The sequence below is a fragment of the Schistocerca serialis genome, chromosome 1, assembly GCF_023864345.2.
Source record: "Schistocerca serialis cubense isolate TAMUIC-IGC-003099 chromosome 1, iqSchSeri2.2, whole genome shotgun sequence".
NCBI lineage: Eukaryota > Metazoa > Arthropoda > Insecta > Orthoptera > Acrididae > Schistocerca > Schistocerca serialis.
The window spans coordinates 931244888-931271139 of NC_064638.1; the positions used below are offsets into that span (position 1 = coordinate 931244888).

Genomic DNA, 26252 nt, shown 5'->3' on the forward strand with positions numbered 1-26252 from the left:
TCTTTGTGAGTTTATCACAGAAAGTGCCGGATCGCATGATTTGTCCGAGTTGAAGCCACTATCTCTATCAATTAAATCCATCGCCAACCAAATTTCAATTACTTCTTTCACTACTGAGGCTCATAAATATGAAGTGGAGGCTAAAATTTCATCATTTTCATACACCATAGAGTGCCCAGTATCAAGACAGTGCTGTGCCGCCCCCCATTTATTAGACTGTAAGAGCTGGGTGTACCTGTGGGGTTCTGTGCCTATCTCATGGACTGTGTGTGACATCTCTCTGCTGTATGAACAGCCACACTCACAGGGGATCTTGTAAATCCCAGGCTTCCGATCACCAAATCATCTTTAGTGGAACCCAGGATTGCTGTTGTCTTTGGTGGAGGGCGAAAAATCACTTTCACTTTTTTTGCTAAGGATCTGTCCTATTTTTGACAATAGGCTTCCAACGTATGGCAGAAAAGCTATGGATGTGAAACTACTACTGCATTCCTTATGCCCACTGTTGGTTTCACTTGTAGTGCCTTACGTATCTGCTGTGGAGGGTACCCTTTGGCTTCAAAATCTCTTCTCAAGTGTAGAAGCCAGACTCCTCTCGTCAGCAATGACGTGTGTGCTGGGTACCAGAGCTCTGAGACAAATCCGTATGAGTCAGTTTCCAATATACTGCATGTCCCAAACTGCCATCATTTTTACATCGTACCAGAACAGCCAAAAATGGAAGGCACCCCTCTTCTTCAGTTTCCATCAAGAACCGAATTTGTCTATGAATGGAACTCAGATGTTTCCAGAATGAGATTTTCACTCTGCAGCGGAGTGTGCGCTGATATGAAACTTCCTGGCAGATTAAAACTGTTTGCCGACCGAGACTCGAACTCGGGATCCTGCATTCAAGTCTCGGTCCAGCACACAGTTTTAATCTGCCAGGGAGTTTTGGAACTCAGATGATTTAAAAATTCCTTTAATTTATCTTCACCATGGGGCCACATTGCAAACCTGTCATCAACATACCTCCAAAATACTGTGGGCTTCAAGCTAGCAGATTCCAGTGCCTTCTCCTCAAAATCCTCCATGAAAAAGTTGGCCACCAAGGAAAACAAAGGACTACCCATGGTGACACCGTCAGTCTGTTCATAAAATTCATTATTGAATAAAAAATGTAGAGTTAAAACACGTACAAAGCTGAAATCTGTTTAGCAAAGGTTTTGCCACTGAGAAATAATGATTCTGAAAGAGGAACCTTTGTGAACAATGACACTACATCAAAACTGACAAACATATCAGAACTGTTCAAAAATGGCTCTGAGCACTATGGGACTCAACTGCTGAGGTCATTAGTCCCCTAGAACTTAGAACTAGTTAAACCTAACTAACCTAAGGACATCACAAACATCCATGCCCGAGGCAGGATTCGAACCTGCGACCGTAGCGGTCTGGCGGTTCCAGACTGCAGCGCCGTTAACCGCACGGCCACTTCGGCCGGCTCAGAACTGTTCCATTTTGAGTGATTTTAGTTTGCCAATGAAGTCCACAGAGTTATGTATGTCATGAGTGCATTTTCCCACCAGAGGCCTTAATAACAATGCTAAGTGTCTGGCACAGTCATAGTTTGGAGAGCCAATGTTACTCACTATCGGATGCACAGGAACTTCATTCTTATGGATCTCTGGAAGTCCCTTAGGGCCTCAGAGGAACTGCACCACTTGGTTACAATATTGGGTCTTTACTGATCTTCTGGTACATGCTGTCACTCAGTAAACAGTTCATTTTATCATTATTGTCATCATGAGACATTTAAACAGTGGCACTACCTTTATCAACTAGAAGAACCACTGCCTCAGTATCCTGTCGAAGCTTACGTAATGCAGCCCTCTCTACCGCAGGTATGCTACTCTTTTGCGGTCGAGCCTTCATAACTGTACGACAAGTTTGGCATCTTATTTCTCCTGCTGATTCCACAGAAAGAGGTTGGACAGCTTGTTCAATGGCACTGATGACTACAGGTATTGGTAAAGTCTTTGGTGCAGGTGAAAAGTTCAGTCCTTTACTTAAAACAATCTTCGTAGCATAGACCAAATCTTTATCCATGATATTAATGACTGAGTGTTGAATAATAGCTTCCTGCTGCGAAGATGTCTAAAGCCAGCTAAACTTTGCCGTCTGTCTCGAAGTGGCTACCTCACAAACCCAGTCTGACTTGGCCTGTGTTATACCATCAATCCATTTTCCTGAATTTGTAGGGCAACTCCACAATATCTTCAGACACAGGTGATAAAGTTGTTCAGAAACCAGGTCCAATTTTTGATGGGTAAAGAGGATCCTCCTCTTAACAATAGCAGCACCAGCTTGCCTTAAAATCTTACTCATGGCAGTCGACTTTACAAAATGTACTAACCTGACAAACTTCAGAACTATGCCATGGTCATGGCACCTTTTTTTTTAAAAATCAATTGTTAATTAATTCAAAATACAACCTATAAACTTACAATTTACTAGGTATGTGAGACAAATATGGCAAGAAAATCACATTTTCTTTTTAACATACTTGTTCTTCAATACGAACTTTACAAAGTGCAAAATGTAGACAACTAAGGTCATTAACCATGAATGTCTATAACATCATTTCTAGAGCTAAGTCATTTTAACTACAACTGAAGCCAGATTACAAATTTTTGGCAAATAATTGTCAACAAATTTTTCCCATGAGGGCAGCTGTCATACATTGATGACACAATTACTTGTACGTTACGCTTAAGGCTACTTGGAGCCATCAAGAGAACTCTAAGATAAGAAATCAGGGAGACAATGCAGAGAGCACACAAAAGTAACATTTAGGTTACCAGAGATAAATAGTAACATTAGAGTCCTAGTGCCCATACACTTTGGGCAGCTGTATCGGGGAGAAGTTTCAATTCGAGAATTAACTGGAAACTCCATCCACAACCTATGGTAGATGCTGTTGTAAGGCATCACAGTAGAAGATGGCCACGGAAAGGCACATCTTAGCATGATTCTCCTGCAAGCTGCAATTTCAGTGGGTTTACACAAGTTAGAGTGCTACTACTGCATCCCCTGCCTACAGAACCACAGAGGGCAGGGCCAAGTGACGTAAAACACTTGTTGCTGGCCATAATCAGAGTGACAGTGACATTTAGCTTTCAGCTGAATGCTGTCAATACCAAACTTGTAGTCCGTTAATGTAAAATCCAGAAGCAACCTTACCTACTGAGTAGGAGTAGGGAAGGAATCTAAATGTGGTTGGCCAGAAGCATCCTGGAGGTGCAGAGTGACTTACCAGATTGGCCAAATCTTGTTAAGTGCTAGTGGACTGGTGGGTCGACTATAGGAAGGGAGGAACAGTGCACCACCAAGGTTCTTTAAAAACCCCATGTTTTTGTATTCTGAGGGAGTTCTCAATCAGATAGCTGGGGCACCGACTCTGTGTTGCTCGTGACCAGCCTTGGTAAGCTCAGACATATCTGTTTTTCTCACTTGGAGTGCTACTCTCACATTCACATTTGTACTTAATGTGCTGCTAGTGTTGGATAATTCTGTTAGCATCTGCCCCCATGGCTTCAGACATTGATTTCTGTTGTGCAACCAGTTGCCTTGTGTTGCGTTTTTTAGAATAACCTTTCAATGTAGTAGCTACTCTGACCGCAAATAAATAGTGTTAATCAGACCCAGCATTCCATGAGTCTCCTGCTGCAAGCATCCTATTGAGTCAGAGAATCCATGCATCTCATAGGTGCCCTGTGACAGTGTTTGGTGCTGATCCATGTTGTTAACCTGCCTTCACTGGGAATCTGTCTTTCTGCATTTGCTCCTCACTGACTGACCACAAACTCTCTAACTTCCCTCTATCCTGTGACAGGATATGACATTTTGAGCAGTGGAGGGAACAAATGCAGAATTTGTGTATTCAAAAGAATCCTACTTTAATGGCTTCCAGTAAATTGCACATACTTAGCACGTAAGTTTACACAAACCAGTTTTGTTTGTATTAGACCTTGTGTGTGACATTTCTGGCAAAGTATAAGAATATGACTTTAATAAACAGCTTCCACATTGCCAACAAGGTGATCAATTAAGATCTAACTGGTCACACCGTAAGTTAAAGGTTGAAAAACAGTTATGTGGTAATATACCATGATAGATGGTTTTCTTGTAATGTGAACTGTCATTTATGTGTTAAGGGAGTATAAAGCCAATTACAAAAATATAGGAAGCATATTAAAATCTTTGATGAAAGGTGTAATGTAACATGTGAGAAAATGATGTAACCCAATGTCTGCGTAACCGACGAATAACATTTGCGACATTTGAGTGTACTTTTATTAGTCAAGTGTTTACTTTAGAAACAACTATTGTTTGGAAGTTTATCCTTATTTGCATGTGTACACAGGTTTGGATGGAGCAGCATGTCTGCAAGGCAGAATGATGACAGGTGCTCTACTGCACTTAGCAGTACCAGTCAGTTTTCTCTGTTTCAGAGTCCTGAAGGTGCACCATGTGCCATGGAACATCGAGTACCCTCACAAATGGAGCGATTCCAGATTGCAAAGGAAGGATCAATGTATCAGTATTTATAAAGAAGTATTTTTAATTCTTTAGCAGAAAGTTGGAGTGTAAGAAAACTTTACAGCTTCCAGTACAGGAGAAGTTCCAGAGATGAAGAAGTCCACAGCAGAGAATGAAAAATTTAACAAGGTCATCTGAACATTGAATCAAGAAGGAACAGTTCAAAATATAAAAATAATGGCAATCATAATCCAAGTATACACATATCATCATACCAAACTAGAGACAACTTCAGTCTGGCAACCATGCTACATTTCTGTGCCGTACAATCAATAAAATCTAAATATGAAAAATTTATTGAACACAAATCAAGAAGAAATTAACAAATTTTGAAACAAAAGTTACTGACAATAAGGTCAACAGCCAAGGTTATGGCCCAGTGCGCAACCTATAATCAGTACTATCTTTATCAAGATTTAAGAAGAATTAATTTGTTGATGAGCAATCACTAAATCCATCAACAAAAATTATATAGAAAATATTTTATAAAATCCATGAGTTGGTATAATCACTGAATAAGAACATGGGACAGAGGCTATTAATTAGTTCCACAATGATGCCCCAGCAGCTGACTGTAATCATAGCTACTGCTCATCAGACAACAACTATGCAGTGTGGCCAACACTATGATCCCGTTTCGTGTCACTGTTGTGATGCACCAAGATGCACAGACATTTGCTGAACTGCTGCAGTAATATTTTTGTGATCAACACAATCAATAATAAAATCAGACACCTAACATTCACAACCTTTTGTTTAACCCATCCAGTGTCTCACAGAGAAAAAGAATACACAGCATTTTGTGCTGTTAAATCACTTCTAAAAACAAACTGTACATCTGACAGCAAATTACTTGAACTGAAACAATAAATTGCATGTATTTATTGGCCTTTTCAATAACTTTAGCAAACACCCATGGCAAAACAACAGGTCTAAAATTGTCATTATCCCTTTCTCCTTTATTTAAAGCAGTTTCATTATGAAGTACTTTAATCTTTCACGAAACTGACCACGCCAAAAGAAAAAGTTACAAACATGGCTAATTACCTGGCTAATGTGTGCTGCACAGTACTTTTATATTGTCATCGACATCCCAACATACATATGATACCTCAGTCTTCAGTAATTCAGTTACTGACCCAGCCTCCCCTTTTCATTATCACGGAAGTATATTTCAGACAGCAGCCATTTTCTAAGAGATTTAAATAATTCGCAGAGAAACTATGTTATGTTAACCGGGAACGTAGAAACGACAGAGAGGCTCCGTCCCCGCCGCAGCCGCAGTGGTCCGCAACCCTACGACGACTATCACAGTGCACGCCCCACACCGAACCCAGGGTTATTGTTTGGTTCGGCCGCTGGTGGATCCCCCCACCCACCCAGGGAACGTCTCACACCAGACAAGTGTAACCCCTATGTTTGCGTGGTAGAGTAATGGTGGTGTACGCATACGTGGAGAACTTGTTTGCGCAGCAATCGCCGACATAGTGTAGCTGAAGCGGAATAAGGGGAACCAGCCCGCATTTGCCGAGGCAGATGGAAAACCGCCTAAAACCCATCCACAGACGGCTCATCGGATCTCGACACATACGTGCCGGGGACCGGCGCTTCTTCCCGCCCGGAAAGCCGTGCGTTAGACTGCGCAGCCAATCGGGCGGGCCCAGAGAAACTAAGTTTTCATTTAATTCACCTGCTATATTCAGAAAGTGCTTGTTTGTATCTGACTTATCCGGAGGGGGGGGGGACGACGGCATTTTTAGTATGCATTGACTTTATAGCCTTGGCCTTGCACTGTTGGCCAGATACTTACTTCATGTCTGATCATATGGTTCTGATTCTAACCTGACAATTAGTAATTCTATTTGCATAACACGTGCTTCTTGCCTTTCCAATTACATTTCAAACACTTAACAGTAGTGTTTGTAATGGGCTACTGCAGTTTGATTGATGCTATTTCTAACATTTTGATGTAATTCCCACTTCTACTACTAATCAGCCATCCAAATCTGCAGTTCTGACAATGAAGGATAAGGCCAATCTACCGCAATTAAGATGCTTCAGTAATTCATGTTCTTTGATAACATTAAAAACAAAATTACACTCTCATTGCAGAAAAAAACTATCAAAACAAATAGAGAATCACCATTTACATCATAATTGTTAACTCTGTTTTCACACTTTTATGCACTGCATATGACAATAACAAACAAGTACAAGACAATGTTCCAGCAACTTCGTATTTCAGATAACAATGATTGATTGGTTTTTTTGGCAGTTTGAGAACATTTTTTAATTTCTCATTACCACTAAATTATGAGGATGCGAGTGACTGAAGCATATTTTCAGTACTTATTTCACCCACCACCTTTAGAGTACCGTTTCCAGAATTTTTTCACATCATCATGTCCCACTCTTGTGACAATAATAGTCCTTCTTGCAGTACTACTCCATATTAACACTCCTAACTCTTGTGCGTGATCACGCACCACTTCATAATCTGCTTGGGAAAGAAACTGGCTGTAAAGTACACCCTCTGTGTAACTGAAACGATTCCGCTCATTCTCCCACAATTTTATCTGATCAACAATTGTAGGAGGAAGTGTTGGCGGCCCTGCTGCAATCATGCGAGGGTGGGCATGCAACCTAAGAAATCCAATTATCTGATCAGCTGTGATGCCTGAACGTAAAGCCTGACGGACTGAGTCTCGAGTCAGTATGCCCACAGCCAAATTTGGGAACCTGTAAACACAGAAGCAATGTTTCATTCAGTGCACATTAAGCAATGTAGAAATGTTGAATGAATCCAATACATTAAAACGAACAATATAGGTAAACAGCAAGAAAGGTAATGTGACAATATATTGTATCCAATTATAAAATCCTTACAACTGATTATTTTGTATTCCTTTAGAATCACTATTGTACAATTGTATCTCCTGTTAGCACCTGAATTAGCTGAATAAACAGACTGCATTACTACCGGGGCTTTTTTGTGTTGTTGTTGAAGTCTTCAGTCCTGACTCTGGTTTGATGCAAATCTCCATGCTACTCTATCCTGTTCAAGCTTCTTCAACTCCAAGTAACTACTGCACCTTACATCCTTATGAATCTGCTTAGCGTATTCATCGCTTGGTCTCCCTCTTATGATTTTTACCGTCCGCACTCCCCTCCAATACTAAATTGGTGGCCCCCCTTCATGCCTCATAACATGTCCTACCACCCAATCACTTCTTCTAGTCAAATTGTGCCACAGATTCCTCTTCTCCCCAATTCTATTCAGTATCTCCTCATTATTTTACATGATCTACGCATCTAATCTTCAGCATTCTTCTGTACCACCACATTTCGAAAGCTTCTATTCTCTTCACTTCCATACATGGCTACACTCCATAGAAATACTTTCAGAAATCACTTCCTGACACTGAAATCTATACTTGATGTTAGCAAATTTCCCTTCTTCAGAAACACTTTTCTTACCATTGCCAGTCTACATTTTATATCCTCTCTACTTCGACCATCATCAATTATTTTGCTCCCTAAATAGCAAAATTCATCTACTACTTTAAGTCTCTCATTTCCTAATTTAATTCCCTCAGCATCGCCTGATTTAATTCGACTACATTCCATTATCCTCATTTTGCTTTGTCCATTCCGTACAGCTGCTCTTCCAAGTCCTTTGCTGTCTCCGATACAATTACAATGTCATCAGTGAACCTCAATGTTTTTATCTCCTCTCCATGGATTTTAATTCCTACTCCAAATTTTTCTTTTGTTTCCTTTAATGCTTGCACAATATGTTGATTGAATAACATCTGGGATAGGCTACAACCCTGTCTCACTCCCTTCCCAACCACTGCTTCCCTTTCATGCTCCTCGACTCTTATAACAGCCATCTGGTTTCTGTACAAATTGTAAATAGCCTTTCACTCCCTGTATTTGATCCCTGAAACCTTCAGAATTTGAAAGAGAGTATTCCACTCAACATTATCAAAGGCTTTCACTAACTCTACAAATGCGAGAAACTTAGGTTTGCCTTTTCTTAATCTACCTTGTAAGATAAGTCGTAGGTCAGTACTGCCTCACGTGTTCCGACATTTATACAGAATCCAAACTGATCTTCCACTAGGTTGGCTTCTACCAGTTTTTCCATTCGCCTGTAAAGAATTCATATCTGTATTTTGCAGGTGTGACTTATCAACCTACCTTCTTTGGGATTGGAATTATTATATTCTTCTTGCAGTCTGACGGTATTTCACCTGGCTCATATATCTTGCTCACCAGATGGTTGAGTTTTGTCAGGGCTGGCTCTCCCAAGGGTATCAGTAGTTCTAATGGAATGTTGTCTACTCCCATGACCTCGAGTGCTCTGTCAAATTCTTAAAGCAGTATCATATCTCCCATTTTGTCTTCACTTACATCCTCTTCCATTTCAATAATATTGCCCTCAAGTACACTGCCCTTGTATAGACTCTCTATATACTCATTCTACCTTTCCACTTTCCCTTATTTGCGTAGAAATGGCTTTCCATCTGAGCTCTTGATCGTCATAAAAGTGGTTCTCTTTTCTCCAAAGATCTCTCTCATTTTCCTGTAGGCAGTATCTATCTTACCCCTAGTGATATAAGCCTCTACTTTCTTACATTTGTCCTCTAGCCGTCCCTGCTCAGCCATTTTGCTCTTCCTGTTGATCTCTTTTTTGAGACGTTTGTATTACTTTTTGCCTGCTTCATTTACTGCATTTATATACTTTCTCCTTTCATCAATTACATTAAATATCTCTTCTGTTACACAAGGATTTCTACTAGCCCTCGTCTTTTTACCTACTTGATCATCTGTGCTGCCTTCATGATTTCATCTCTCAGAGCTACTCATTCTTCTTCTGCTGTATTTCTTTCCCCTATCCCTGTCAATCGTTCCCTAATCTCATCATATATTTATTCAATCTCTTAGTCATCTGAAGAGCTAGTTGGCATATAAACTTGTACTACTGTGGTAGGTGTGGGCTTTGTGTCTACCTTGGCTATAATAATGTGTTCACTATGCTGTTCGTAGTAGCTGACCCGTGCTCCTATTTTTTAAATTCATTATTAAACCTATTCCTGCATTACCCCTATTTGATTTTGATTTTATAACCCTGTATTCACTGACCACATGTCTTGTTCCTCCTGTCACTAATTTCCACTATATCGCAGTACCAGCACGGTCATTTTGGTTGATGTTACAAGGCCAGATCAGTCAATCATCCAGACCGTTGCCCATGCAACTATGGAAAAGGCTGCTGCCCCTCTTCAGGAACCACACTTTTGTCTGGTCTCTCAATAGATACCCCTCTGTTGTGGTTGCACCTACGGTACAGCTATCTGTTTCACTGAGGTACGTGTGTATGAGAAAATATAAAAAAGTAATAAATGTCATCTTCAATACAGTACTATCTTATACCAACAGTAAAGTGCAAATGCTTGTTTTCATGTGCTCATTTTGACCTCAAACAAACAGAAAATTGTTAGGAGAGCCAACCATATATTACTGATCATATCTATTAGCTCAGTAGTAGTAGTAGTAGTAGTAGTAGTAGCAGCAGCAGAAGATTTATTCATCTGTAGAACACTTTTACAAGCATACTGGACACAACTTGGTATAGTAATTTAAGCAGAACACACGTAACATGCCTTGAATGTTGTAAACAACTATTCTGTAATTTGGGTAAGGGGGCAGCTGAATACATTCACTGCCAAAAATCCTCCCCCATGAGATGGATAAGATTGGAGAACTGTACTGATTAAGAGATGACAACACATTAACGACACGCGACAGGCAAGACTTAAAAACCTATGTTATAACATTCATGGGAAAGAAAGGTCGAAGTTGTAGGAAATGGTAAGAAAAGAATTGGAAGAGAAGATACATAAAATAGGACTGGGGCACCCTAGAAAATGGTACAGGAATTCTTAAGCTGACATGCAGGCAGTGAAACTCTGCTGTGGGCTGTACAATGATAATCTTCAACACGTTTCAAAAAATATACTGCCCATTTTAGACAGCATAGCTAAGTGTACATATGATAAAAGGTCCTGAAGGATTGAAGGCCACAATGGATGCATTAAAAAATTAGAATTAGACATGGTGGTAAATAATCTTGTACAACCTTCTTCCATACACATCTTGGTTTCATTTTAGGATAACATTATGATTCCAGTAGGACCAAGATAGTATTTAACCTTTAACATTTTTTTCTGTAATTTTTTAGAGGACTCTTCCTGCCTGAATTTACTCAAACTCTTCCTAGCTTATTGCATGACTCAATTTAAATTGTAATTGCTAGACGTAACCTACAGTATACATGTGCAAAGAAAAAGAATCAACACGAGCTTCCAGAAAAATAATCGACACAGGCTCCCATGGAGGCTCATAGGAGAGACAAAGCAAGTCAAAATTTACAGGTTTTGCAGTTGCTTAACGTAAACAGATGAACTTAGGGAATCTGAAATATGATTTCATCGAAAGCCATGAATGTCTTTCTTCGGGGCTTCAAAAACATGGATATCACCTGGGGAAGGACAGGATTGTATGGAGGATGTGGGCTGCACTCACGTTGCCAAGGTTGTTTTGACTATTCTAGAGTAGTTTTGCTGGGAAGCCCTTTCATGTCCGCCACATAATTCTGATTTCTCCCATGCAATTTCGATATTTTTGGAGCCCTGGAGAAAGACATTTGTGGCTGTCAATTTGCTTTGGATAAAGAGGTGTATGCCTGGGTACAATCATGGTTCTGTAGGCAACTGAACAGTTTTTCACAGAGGCGCTGACCGTTTTGTCTTACAGTGGGATAAATGTATTAACAATTATGACAATTACTTTTGAAACAATAAACAATTTACTGGTCTTTATACCATCTGTCTCATTTTCTTTTGAGTGGCCCCTTATGATGCATATCTAGATGACGTATAAAAGGGTTATAACAAGAAGCTGTTATAATTGTCACAACTGTCATGGTAGCCCATCAGTATTGAGATCTGACTACATAATGAGGAAAGATATGTTGTCATCAGTGGAGGAAGCACCAAGCAGCACAAATATCACCACAATGATTTATTTTAATGTAGGGATTAAGAGTCTCAAGAAAAACAGATTCTTGAGAAGTACTGAACTAATACCCTTTGTGACAGGGTATGCAAATAAACATGATGATGATGATGGTATTGGGACAGCAACCAGCCACAAATTTACTTTGAGTTCCTTTATTCAAAGGAAACCGTTACTGGTTTCGAATCATCGTGATTCATCATCAGATGGTTTACACGCTTTCTTTCTGACATTTGGTGTGTTTTTATACATTAATTGTCCTAAAATATAAATAAAACATAATTATAAACACGCCACACACAGATGGTTGCGTTACAGATTTTCGTTGCATGTGACTTACGTGAAATGTCGGTTTTGAGTGATTGTTTTCATAACATTCATCCAATTGATGTAAATGCATTCCCACTGCATCCTCGTTGTTGCACACGTAATAGTTCTCACTGTACACTTTAGATTTGTCACTGAGATCATTTCAACCACGCACCACATGTTTTGATACATACAAAGAGCTTAGAAACATATGAGTGTCACAGATGCTATGATATATCGTAACATTTGACAATGATGTCCTATGTTTGGAAAGGATCATATATTCTTTTACAAAACTGTAATGCCTGCAAAGAGTACTTGCACAGATAAGCACAATGTGCATGGGATGACAATTAGTACAACACAATAGGCATGTGCAAGCACACATTCTCCGCTAATTTCTAATTTCAATTTGCCGCCGCTCATACCTCACCTGTCTTTCAACAACATCTTTGCCTCTGTACTTCTGCCTCGACTGACATCTCTGCCCAAACTCTTTGCCTTTACAAATGTCTGCTTGTGTGTGTGTGTGTGTGTGTGTGTGTGTGTGTGTGTGCGAGCGAGTGTATACCTGTCCTTTTTTCCCCCTAAGGTAAGTCTTTCCGCTCCCGGGATTGGAACGACTCCTTACCCTCTCCCTTAAAACCCACATCCTTTCGTCTTTCCCTCTCCTTCCCTCTTTCCTGATGAAGCAACCGTTGGTTGGTTGCGAAAGCTTGAATTTTGTGTGTATGTTTGTGTTTCTATCGACCTGCCAGCGCTTTCGTTTGGTAAGTCACATCTTTGTTTGTATATATATATATAATCCATGGCTCTATCTTTAGATATGGCACTTGCAACTCCATGAGACCTCCTTAGATACCATTCTCGAAATGAAAGGAGTTTAATTGACATTTTCATGGATATGTTATGCCCTCCAGAATATTTCTGCAGGAGGCAAAATATTCAGTATTGCTGATAGGCACAATTAAAATAAGAAGTACACAACATTATCATAGTTTTTTTTTGGAACTATTAGTTACTTCTTCAGAGTGGGAGGGGGGCTGGGAAAGGTTAGAAAGGGGCAGAGTGATTGACTCTTATTTTATCCTCTTCCCCTATGTATCCTTCTCTACTCCCTGAGAAATGTGCCAACAGTTTCAAAAGCTAGGATAATATAATTTACTTTTGTGTGTGTTATAATTAAATATTTTCTTGACTAAACTTTCTTTTTGATACACAGTAATCTGAGCAAAATGTGATAAATTAATAGAACTTGAAAAAGAACTTTTATTTCAAAATATGATAACTTGTTCATATAATAATTTTTATTTCTTATTTACTAGTCACACAGATCTTAAATATTAAAAAAATTCTGTGTGTCAAAATAATACCTGTATAAAAGTTCACAAAAGAGGCCAACAAGTGCCACTTGTAAATTGGAACTGGTGTATGCATATACACGATAATTTGTTTCAACAACAATGTAGCCTTCAGCCGCAGCCTCTGTCAATATCTTGCTTTGGCCAGATGCGAGATTGAGTGCCAATCGCGTTGGATAGAATCGACCAGCTTTGCGCTGCAACATATTACATTTAAATACTAGTTATACATAACAATGTCAATCTAAAACTTAATGTGAATATTAACTGCATAAATTTAATAAAAACACACTTATTTAAGTTGGAACGTCATGGAATCAGTGCAAAAACTAGTGTTTTCTTTCACATCTAGAAAACTGGAAGCAAGAAATTGTCCTTTGCTGTCAACAAACAGAGAACAAATTTCGATCTGAATAAAGTGGTATAAATTACTGGACACAACATAATATAATCACACTTCCAACATAATCTGGACATCAAACTAGGTTAGTTGGGAAAACTGAATGCTTTGGACAGGGAAATAAAAGTGCATTAATGAGTACTTGCAGATACAGTATACAGAGTGATACAAAAGTCATGTCTCACACGACAAATATGGTATTAGCGGAGATAGTGAAAACTACAACACGAGCGATGACCCCCCCCCCCCTCCCCCACCACCACTCCAGCCTCACACAGCCAAAATTATTGGTTGCATGCAGTGTGTAGTACCACAAGGCCAGTTGTCTGTAGGAAATGTATTAATGTAGTGTATTAACAGGGCATCAATTAACACAGCTGTGTGGTGTCACGCTGTTCTGGAGGGTAGTGGCTTGTACAGCAATGTACACACATCAGGAGAAGATGGTAATCGTTCCCATCCATGTGGCGAGCATGATTCAACAGGAAGCAGCAGCAGAATGACTGGTCATTTAAGGGAACGGTTCAGCGTTGATGACAAGACATTCTGGAATACCTCGCACACCAACAGCGGATATGCAATCGGTAGACGTACTAGCTAAGGTGATACTGAGTCCAACTCTGTCAACAAGGAACGTGGCATGGGACTGCGGCATCAGCTGAGTCTCATTGTCCAGGATACTGTCCTCTATAATCATTTCCATGCATATCAAAACCATTATCTACATCTACATCTACATTGATACTCCGCAAGCCACCCAACGGTGTGTGGCGGAGGGCACTTTACGTGCCACTGTCATTACCTCCCTTTCCTGTTCCAGTCGCGTATGGTTCGCGGGAAGAACGACTGTCTGAAAGCCTCCTTGCGTGCTCTAATCTCTCTAATTTTACATTCGTGATCTCCTCGGGAGGTATAAGTAGGGGGAAGCAATATATTCGATACCTCATCCAGAAACGCACCCTCTCGAAACCTGGCGAGCAAGCTACACCGCGATGCAGAGCGCCTCTCTTGCAGAGTCTGCCACTTGAGTTTATTAAACATCTCCGTAACGCTATCACGGTTACCAAATAACCCGGTGACGAAGCCGCTCTTCTTTGGATCTTTTCTATCTCCTCCATCAACCCGACCTGGTACGGATCCCACACTGATGAGCAATACTCAAGTATAGGTCGAACGAGTGTTTTGTAAGCCACCTCCTTTGTTGATGGACTACATTTTCTAAGCACTCTCCCAATGAATCTCAACCTGGTACCCGCCTTACCAACAATTAATTTTATATGATCATTCCACTTCAAATCGTTCCGTACGCATACCCCCAGATATTTTACAGAAGTAACTGCTACCAGTGTTTGTTCCGCTATCATATAATCATACAATAAAGGATCCTTCTTTCTATGTATTCGCAATACATTACATTTGTCTATGTTAAGGGTCAGCTGCCACTCCCTGCACCAAGTGCCTATCCGCTGCAGATCTTCCTGTATTTCGCTACAATTTTCTAATGCAGCAACTTCTCTGTATACTACAGCATCATCCGCGAAAAGCCGCATGGAACTTCCGACACTATCTACTAAGTCATTTACATATATTGTGAAAAGCAATGGTCCCATAACATTCCCCTGTGGCACGCCAGAGGTTACTTTAACGTCTGTTGACGTCTCTCCATTGATAACAACATGCTGTGTTCTGTTTGCTAAAAACTCTTCAATCCAGCCACACAGCTGGTCTGATATTCCGTAGGCTCTTACTTTGTTTATCAGGCAACAGTGCGGAACTGTATCGAACGCCTTCCGGAAGTCAAGAAAAATAGCATCTATCTGGGAGCCTGTATCTAATATTTTCTGGGTCTCATGAACAAATAAGGCGAGTTGGGTCTCACACGATCGCTGTTTCCGGAATCCATGTTGATTCCTACATAGTAGATTCTGGGTGTCCAGAAATGACATGATACTCAAGCAAAAAACATGTTCTAAAATTCTACAAGAGATTGACGTAAGAGATATAGGTCTATAGTTTTGCGCATCTGCTCGACGACCCTTCTTGAAGACTGGAACTATCTGTGCTCTTTTCCAATCATTTGGAACCCTCCGTTCCTCTAGAGACTTGCGGTACACGGCTGTTAGAAGGGGGGCAAGTTCTTTCGCATACTCTGTGTAGAATCGAATTGGTATCCCGTCAGGTCCAGTGGACTTTCCTCTATTGAGTGATTCCAGTTGCTTTTCTACTCCTTGGACACTTATTTCGATGTCAGCCATTTTTTCGTTTGTGCGAGGATTTAGAGAAGGAACTGCAGTGCGGTCTTCCTCTGTGAAACAGCTTTGGAAAAAGGTGTTTAGTATTTCAGCTTTACGCGTGTCATCCTCTGTTTCAATGCCATCATCATCCCGTAGTGTCTGGATATGCTGTTTCGAGCCACTTACTGATTTAACGTAAGACCAGAACTTCCTAGGATTTTCTGTCAAGTCGGTACATAGAATTTTACTTTCGAATTCAATGAACGCTTCACGCATAGCCCTCCTTACGCTAACTTTGACATCGTTTAGCTTCTGTTTGTCTGAGAGGTTTTGGCTGCGTTTAATCTTGGAGTGGAGCTCTCTTTGCTTTCGCAGTAGTTTCCTAACTTTGTTGTTGTACCACGGTGGGTTTTTCCCGTCCCTCACAGTTTTACTCGGCACGTACCTGTCTAAAACACATTTTACGATTGCCTTCAACTTTTTCCACAAACACTCAACATTGTCAGTGTCGGAACAGAAATTTTCATTTTGATCTGTTAGGTAGTCTGAAATCTGCCTTCTATTACTCTTGCTAAACAGATAAACCTTCCTCCCTTTTTTTTATATTCCTATTAACTTCCATATTCAGGGATGCTGCAACGGCCTTATGATCACTGATTCCCTGTTCTGTACATACAGAGTCGAAAAGTTCGGGTCTGTTTGTTATCAGTAGGTCCAAGATGTTATCTCCACGAGTCGGTTCTCTGTTTAATTGCTCGAGGTAATTTTCGGATAGTGCACTCAGTATAATGTCACTCGATGCTCTGTCCCTACCACCCGTCCTAAACATCTGAGTGTCCCAGTCTATATCTGGTAAATTGAAATCTCCACCTAAGACTATAACATGCTGAGAAAATTTATGTGAAATGTATTCCAAATTTTCTCTGTTGTTCTGCCACTAATGCTGCTGAGTCGGGAGGTCGGTAAAAGGAGCCAATTATTAACCTAGTTCGGTTGTTTAGTGTAACCTCCACCCATAATAATTCACAGGAACTATCCACTTCTACTTCACTACAGGATAAACTACTACTAACAGCGACGAACACTCCACCACCGGTTGCATGCAATCTATCCTTTCTAAACACCGTCTGTACCTTTGTAAAAATTTCGGCAGAATTTATCTCTGGCTTAAGCCAGCTTTCTGTACCTATAACGATTTCAGCTTCGGTGCTTTCTATCAGCGCTTGAAGTTCCGGTACTTTACCAACGCAGCTTCGACAGTTGACAATTACAATACCGATTGCTGCTTGGTCCCCGCATGTCCTGACTTTGCCCCGCACCCGTTGAGGCTGTTGCCCTTTCTGTACTTGCCCAAGGCCATCTAACCTAAAAAACCGCCCAGCCCACGCCACACAACCCCTGCTACCCGTGTAGCCGCTTGTTGCGTGTAGTGGACTCCTGACCTATCCAGCGGAACCCGAAACCCCACCACCCTATGGCGCAAGTCGAGAACTCGATGATGATCATACTGACAGGCAGGTGCAGTTCTGTGAATGGTTTGAAGAAAGATGCACACAGCAACAGAACTTTGAAGCTGACATTGTCTTTTGCAATGAAGCCAGTTTCCACCTGTACAGGAGGGTGAAGAGACATGATGCAATTTAGTGGGCAAATGACGATCCTAGTCTTACTGTCAAGGCAGTGAGACTAACACTATGTTACATGTGTGGTGTGGTATACCTGGAGACGTCCTCATTGGTCCCATATTTTTTAACAGCACACACATGCTGCATGCCACATACATCATCCCGTTAATGGTCTATTTGGACAATCTGCCCATGGACAGAGATGTAGGTTTTCCTCCCAGCAATACGGTGCACCTTCACACTTTGGACAAAGCGTCTGCCGACTCCTGGGTGAGGTTTTTCCTGAGTGTTAGACTGGCAGACGGAGTCTGGTGGATTGGTCGACTAGGAAACCAGACCTGATGCCACTTTTCCCTTTCGGGCACCACAAGTCTACAGTGTTCACCAATATACCACGAGCATTTATTGACCTGCAGGAGAATATCACCTGTACAGAAATGCCAAAAGTGACATTAAGGTCTGCGTCCAGCAGTGTCCATCATCATTTTCAGGTGCATTGTCTGCATGATGGCAGTTAGTTTGAACACCAGCATTAGAGGTAACTGCAGACAACTGATCAAGGATTGCGGTTGTAATGTACTGTCAAGTTTCAGATGATAAAATTCTCTTTCTTAGTTTTGGTAAGGTATACATTTACAATTTTTAAAAATTAACTTTGATTCTGTTCTTAAAATCTTTTTTAACATACTTCATATGCTGTTCATAGGATATCCTTTCTGTGGCAATAACGATACCATCATTTGCACAGTTTATTACAATGCTGATCTATTTTCATGTTATACTTTCCTAATTCCTCTGGAAAAAGTACATGCAAAACTTTTATCAATCCCCAAACAACAATTTTTCGGTTGCTCATAACTTCAGTTGCTGAGACACTACTAGTCTCTCTTAAATAAGAAACTTCATTCTGAGGGAAAAACTTTACAAAATGCCTTTACTTTAAATGAGATATCACTGGTATTTAAATCATTCTAATAAGGTATAGTCTGATGCTCCCAATTCCTTGCAATCTACTTAGCCACTTGAAACAAAATGGGTTTAATATATACACTTCCAACAAACGAAGCAAAGCATGCAGATGATATCGTCAGATGACAATATAACTTGGTTCACGTATACCATCAAAGTCTTTAGCATTAATGATTAGCATTGCAATTCTCTGCAACAAATAGAATGGACACCAGAGCACATTAGTTTTGTTTGCGTTTACTATTGTTACCAGGCCTCTTAGGGTTTATAACAAGCGAAAATGGCATCAAAAGTTGAGTACTTTGGATACACAGATGCTGTGTATTCATGTGAGACAGCATTATCAGAACTGACCTAACCTAATACGTTTGAAAGGGGGGCTCACTGTCTGTCTCCATTTGGCTGGCTGATCGAATCGTGCTATATCCAGATTTGTAGGGCATTCAGATGTGATAGTGGCCCGATTGTGGTATTATGCACCAAGCACATTGTAACCCCTTTACTTCTGTGCCTGTCATCTGAAAACAAGTGTTGGACTCCCTGCAACATTCTTTGTTGTTCTATATACTGCTCGAAGATTAGCAGCAGCTGGACTTGCAAGTTACCATCCCATGCATAGACTGTTGTTAACACCATAACATAAACATTGTTGTTTGGAGTGATGCCGTGACCAAGAAGGACAGAATGCTGATGAATGGCATTTCATTATGTTCAGTGATCAATTGCAGTTCTGCACTAACCCCCTCCACTCCCCCAGACGACAATCATCAGCGTATATGGGCGATCTGGCTTGTATTGATTGAGGGAATTCTGATGGCACAACAGTACGACATGGACATCGTACGACCTCTTGTGTTACCTATTCTGTGACAATGCTCGCCGACGCCCGATGCATGCCTCTATGAGCCGTCTGCAAGGTGTTGAGGTACTCTTGTGGACACCAAGATCCCCAAATCTGCCACCAATAGAACGTCTAGGACCAGCTCTGATGTCAACTGCACCCCAGTGGCAGCATCCATGATATCGAGGTCCAGTTAAAACAGTTGGGGGCCAGGAGACGATATAACAGCTTTGTTTATTCTCTTCCAAACTGAATCCGGGCATGCATCCAGGTCAGAGGAGTGGAAGCGTCATATTGAATAGTGTACTCATACGGCGAAGTTCTCTGTAAATTTGTCTTGATTTTATAACAAACGAAATACATCACATATTTTTTTAACTCATGAATTTCCATTTCGTTTCCTCTTCCGCTTCTGTTTATCAGTAAGTATAATTCCATGGATAAGTTATTGTTGTGGTCCTCAGTTCCGAAGACCGGTTTGATGCAGGTCTCGATGCAACTCTATCCTGTGTAAGACTCTTCATCTTCCGAGTAATTACTGCAACCTACATCCTTCTGAATCTGCTTCTGTATTCATCTCTTGGTCTACCTCTATAATTTTTACCCCCCATTCTTCCCAACAGTACTAAATTGGGGATCCTTTGATATCTCAGAATGTGTCCTATCAACTGATCTCATCTCTTAGTCAGGTTGTGTCCCATCTCCTAGTCACGTTGTGTCACAAATTTCTCTGTTCCCCAGTTCTATTCAGTACCTCCTCATTAGTTACATGATCTTCCCAGCCAATCTTCAGCATTTTTCAGTACCATCCAATTCAAAAGTGTCTATTCTCCTCTTGCCTTAACTCTTTACCATCTGTATGTCATTTCCATACAGGGCCATACTCCATCCAAATACTTCCAGGAAAGACTTCCAGACACTTAAATCTATACTTGATGTTAAAAAATTTCATTTTTCAGAAATGCTGTTCTTGTCATTGCCCGTCCACATTTTATATCCTCTCTACTTTGGCCATTGTCAGTTGTTTTGCTGCCCAAATAGTAAAACTCGTCTACTATTTTAAGTGTCTCATTTCCTAATGTAATTCCCTCAGCATCACCTCATTTAATTAAAGTACATGAAATTATCTTCATTTTGCTTCTGTTGATCTTCATCTTGCATTCTCCTTTCAAGACACTGTCCATCTGTTCACTTGGTCTTCCATGTCCTATGCTGTCTCTGAAAGAATTTTTATTTCTCCTTCCTGGTCTTTAATTGCTATTCCAAATTTTTCTTTTGTTTCCTTTAATGCTTGTTCAATGTACAGATTGAATAACTTCACGGCCTGTCCCACTCCCTTCTCACCCATTGCTTCCCTTTCATGCCCCTCCACCCTTACAAGTTGTAAATAGCCTTTTGCTTCCTGTATTTTATCCCTGCTACCCTCATAATTACAAAGAGAGTATTTAAGTCAGTATTGTCAAAAGCTTTCTCTAGGTCTACAAATGCTATAAATGTATGTTTGCCTCTCATTAACCTATCTTCTACGAGAAGTCATAGGGTCAGTACTGCCTTGTGTGTTCCTACATCTCTTCAGAATCCAAACTGATCTTCCCTGATGTCGGCTTCTATCAGTTTTCCCATTCTTCTGTACAGAATTCATGTTAGTATTTTGCAACCACGACTTATTAAAATGACAGTACAATGATATTCACACTTGTCAGCACCTGCTTTCTTTGAAAATGGAATTATTATGTTCTTTTTGAAGTCTGAGGGTATTTCGCCTGTCTTGTACGTCTTGCTCACCAGATGAAAGAGTTTTGTCATGACTGGCTCTCCCAAGGTTATCAGTAATTCTAATTCAATATTGTCGACTCCAGGGGCCTTGTTTTGACTTAAGATCTTTCAGAGCTTTGTCAATTTCTTCTCACAGTATCATTTCTCCCATCTCATCTATGTTCTCTTTCTTTTCTATAACATTGCCCTCAACTACATCTCACTTGTGCAGACCCTCTAAATATGTACTTCTTCCACCCTTCAGCTTTCTTTGCTTATGATTGGTTTTCCACCTGAGCTCTTGATATTCATACAGGTGGTTCTCTTTACTCCAAAAGTCTCTTTCATTTTCCTGTAGGCAGTATCTATCTTGCTTCTAAATCTAGCCATTCCTGCTTAGCCTTTTTGCACTTCCTGTCAATCAGATTTTTATATGTTTGTATTTGCTTTTGCCTGATTTATTTAATGTGTTTTTATATTTTCTCCTTTCATCAATTAAATTCAATATCTCCTGTGTTACCCAAGGATTTCTACTAGCCTCTGTCCTTTTACCTACTTGATCCTCTGCTGGCTTCACTATTTCATCAATCAAAGCTATCCCTTCTTCTTCTACTGTACTCCTTTCCTCTTTTCTTGTCAATAGTTTCCTAGTGCTCCCTCTGAAACTCTCAACAACTTCTGATTCTTTCAATTTATCAAGGTCCTATCTCCTTATTTTCCCATCTTTTTGCAGTTTCTTCAGTTTTCATCTACAGTTCATAAACAATAAATTGTGGTCAGAGTCTACGTCTGCCCCTGAATATGTTTTACAATTTACAATCTGGTTCTGAAATCTCTATCTTGCCATTATATAAAATCTGAAACTATCTGGTGTCTCCTAGTGAATACAACCTTCTTCGATGGTTCTTAAGCCAAGCGTTAGCAATGATTAAATTATGCTATGTGCAAAATTCTACCAGGCAGTTCCTCTTTCATTCCTTTCCCCAAGTCCGTATTCACCTACTATGTTTCCTTCTCTTCCTTTTCCTACTATCAAATTCCTGTCCCCATGACTATTAAATTCTCATCTCATTTAACTATCTGAATAATTTCTTTTTCTCAACACACATTTCCTCAATCTCTTCATCTGCTGTGCTGATTGGCATATAAACTTTTACTATTGTGGTGGATGTGGGCTCATGTCTATCTTGACTACAATAATGTGTTCACCACACTGTTCATAGCAGCTTACCTGTGTTCTAATTTTCTTATTCATTATTAAACCTACTCCCAATTCAGCCTTATTTGATTTTGTATTTATAATCCTTTGTTCATGATTTTGTATTTATAATCCTGTGTTCACAGGGTAACAGGCCCAAGATGTAGAGATGGTGGGAGAAACCATTTGCGCCACCAGAAATTCATACAGACAGTTTTGTCAGTGGAAAAGCAAAAGCCATTGGCAATGCTCCAGGAGTGAAGATGATCAAGACAGCACTGAAGATGCCACTCAGTGAGACAGGTCCATGGAGAACTGCAATAGATGGCAAAATCATCGACAAAAAGGGAGCCACAGATGCCCGGTGGGAGACAGGCTATGATATGGTTAATGGTGATAGCAAAGAGGACGACACTGAGGATGGAACCCTGAGGCACACCATTTGCCTGAATAAAGGTGTCCGACAAAGCAGAATCCAAACGCACCTTGAAAACTCGGTCTTGTAAAAATGCCCGAAGAAAACAGGACAGGCGCCCACGGAAGCTCCACATATAAAGAGTGCAGAGGATACCAGTTCTCCAGCAGGTGTCGTAGGTGTTCTACAGGGTTTGGCAAGTGACTACTTAAGTCAGTAAAGTAAATAACACCAGATCTAATTTTGTGCATAGTTTTATGTATGTAATTGATTTTCTAATTTATTTTGGCTATTCCTAGTTAGTATCTTTTGTTATAGGGTGAAATCAGTAATTGTTTCGTAACTTAAATTCTACTGTTGACATATAAACAAGTACAAATTCTGTAAAAATTGTAAACATTTGAAAGATGAAGTACTAGTAATCTTAAAGTATCTATTTAGCTTTATTCAAAAACATGTTAGCAAAACCAGCCCTTCATTAATTCCAAAGTAATTAACAGTTTTGTCAAAAGTATTGTTTATGTAACTATATTTGTTGTCAAAAGTATTGTTTATGTAACTATATTTGTTAATTTCATGATTTAAACAAATAATTTGGCTTAGCACTTGTAGTAGAAGGAACTGTTTAAAAGATGGAGTTTTTTGATGTATTCAGTTCTTTTAATGAGTTAAGTTTAAATTGTAATTTCTGTAAATGTAATTTTAAACAATGTGTAGTTTCAGTACCGATTATTTTGATGATATATAAGGGCCAGATTCTTGGTCACGAGACAGTCAGTCCATGGCTGACTTTTAGACGAGTAATGTGTGCTGTTTAGAACAACAACAATGCTTCAACTTAACAGTAATAACTTTTAAACAATTAGGCTGTGTGTAAAAACAGTGACAATGTCTGCTCCATGTACCTGACTGTTCTTCAAGAACTGTGAACTGTGTGGTTATGTTTTTACTGCTCGTAGATGTTCAACAGGAAACTATTGTAGCAGTATGTGGAGTTTCGCCTGCTAACAATTAATGAGGCTTATCGAATGTTAAATAATAGTGCACTGGCCATGTAACTGTGTAATATTCGGGGTTGAGCAAAGTGAAAATTAAAGTACTGTGAAACACAACTGTGCACCTGTTGGCTACATGATTTACAGTAGTGTGTGTCAGAATCCACAATCCATTTTTCAGCCAGTGTAGCAATGCAGCACATTGACACAGAGGACAACAATCATCAAATGAAGAATTAAAAGCAGGTGGAACTGCAACAACCGCCATGAATTATCAGACCTTTCTGCAACAGGTTCTTCCTAGCTTGCTTGAAGATGTTCCAGAAAATGTGGGTGCAGCATTTGATTCCAACATGATGATGTACCTGCTCATTTTGGACTGGCTGTTTGTAGGCATTTGAACAGGTCATTCCTGCACTGGTTGATTGGGTGTGGCGGACCAGTTCCCTGGCCCCTTCATTCACTGGATTTATTGAGACTAGGCTGCTTTCTGTGGGGAGCCATGCAATCTCTCACGTACAGCAATCCTGTAGAGTCTGGAATGGGTCTTGTCGCAGTCTGAGCGTGTCTGGCAGCCAACGCTCATCAGTATCAGGCACGCATGGCATCTGAAGATGCAAACCTTGAGTATCTCTTGTAACATTAGAGCCTTATTCATATCATACACCATGTATACTCATTATGTCCAATAAATGTTTCAAATGAATCACTCCCTTGTTTCTCTTCCAATTTATTTCTTACATGTAGACAAATCATTTCATAAAATGCCTGATTCAACAGCTCCGCTATATGGTGAGTGGCAATTATCCTTTTCATAATACTGTCATTATTCCATCCTGGATTTTCCATTGTTGGACTTTTTAAACGGTTTTATTTTCATGTTTTGTCCAGGAAGCATGAAATATATCTGAATATGTGTCAGTATTAAATTATTATTAGAGTATATAGGTCAAGGAGAATGCAAATGAGGTGTTGACAGAAAAGTTAAAGTTTAATGTTTAATTTAGAATTTTAAAAAATACTAGAGGATATTTTACCTGGATTACATTCAAATAATTAAAACTCTTCCAGATTGTTGCAGAGTGAAAATTCAGAGTATGTGCTGATTTGAAACTTAGTAACAGATTAAAAATGTGTATTGGGCTGGAACCCATAGAACCTGGGACCTCTGCCTTTTGCGGGCAAGTGCTCTACTGACTGAGCTATCCAAGCATGCCTCCCGACCTGTCCTCACTGCTATACTTTCACCAGTACCTTGTCCCTGATCTTCCAAACTTATAGCCTTTTCAGGAGTGCTAGTGCATCAGGTATGCAGGATAACTTCTGCAAGGATTGGAAGTTAAGAGGTGGGGTACTGCACAAATAATGCTGTGGTAACAGATTGTGAATTATGCTTGAATAGCACAGATGGTAGAGCACTTGTCCATGAAAGTCAAATGTGCCGCAATTGAGTCCCAGTCTGGCATACAGTTTCAATCTGCCACAAAATTTCAGATAATTTATTTATTTTTTGCAAAACCAGATCTCACGCAATCGAATTTGATACCTAATTTGTCCATTTACCGCTCTCTGATTGGCTATGAAAATTAAGACCAATAATCATTGTGTGATTTTAAAAAGACATCTTTGTCTTTGCTCCACTCAAACATTTTACCAATAAAAAGCATAATACATGAGAATCTTGTAGTGAGTTAGATAACTTTATGTTGTCTCAAAATCTACATCATTCATTGAGTTTTGGATGTGAGGACTAATATATTTTTACAACATAAACTACCCCAATCATTCAGTTCCTAATATTTAAACATCATCAATCACTCTCAAATAGATCATTCACATCTGCTTGGTAATGATACCACTCTTTAGCTTCAGCCTGTATATCCACTGATTCAATCCAAAAAAATGTGTTTTCAAATTTTTTTTGGTGCAACCACACACTATATGAGATTTCATCATAATTAAGAAACCTTTAAAGAAAATAATATAATAAAGATAAACTGAACAGTACTCCATAAGTTGATGGCAAATGAAGCGGTCAGCTATCAGCTGATCGATGATGGTTTCAATATAATCACATCATGCATGGTTTTTGTCATCTACGGTCTAAGCCTGCACAAATGCAGAAGAACAGGGGTCGCAAAAAGATCCTACTGTACAGGGACCTGAGATGAGTCTCAGGCCTTTTCAAACCTGAAAGGAATTGCTACTATCAATGAATGCAGGTCTACCTCGACCACATTCTGGACAAACATTGAAGGGAACTACAAGCAATGGAGGCACTGAGTCGGGTACCTTGGAAAATGCCATTGCTCACATCAACACATAAAGTGGCAAGTCTCCAATGGGCCATACAATGCAAAAACTAAACAGTAATGACTGGAACTGGCAGTGTGGTCTGAGGAACTGCATTTTTGCCTCATTTAGGTGGTTCTGTGATGGTTTCATTCTGGGTAAAACAGAGTGACACACAGTTTGGTGGATAATGA

General features: G+C 39.9%; 1 protein-coding gene across 1 annotated transcript in view; it reads right to left on the reverse strand.

Annotated features, from left to right (window-relative positions):
* Positions 1 to 6713: 6713 nt before the first annotated feature.
* LOC126412501 (general transcription factor IIH subunit 4) overlaps positions 6714 to 26252 on the reverse strand; it is a 127605-nt gene continuing 108066 nt past the window's right edge. The window contains exons 7-8 of the mRNA XM_050082128.1: positions 13347 to 13531; positions 6714 to 7320 (exon numbers count right to left, since the gene is read on the reverse strand). Coding sequence (XP_049938085.1) covers positions 6936 to 7320; positions 13347 to 13531 — 570 coding nt within the window. The 3' untranslated portion in view covers positions 6714 to 6935. The remainder of the gene's footprint in view (positions 7321 to 13346; positions 13532 to 26252) is intronic.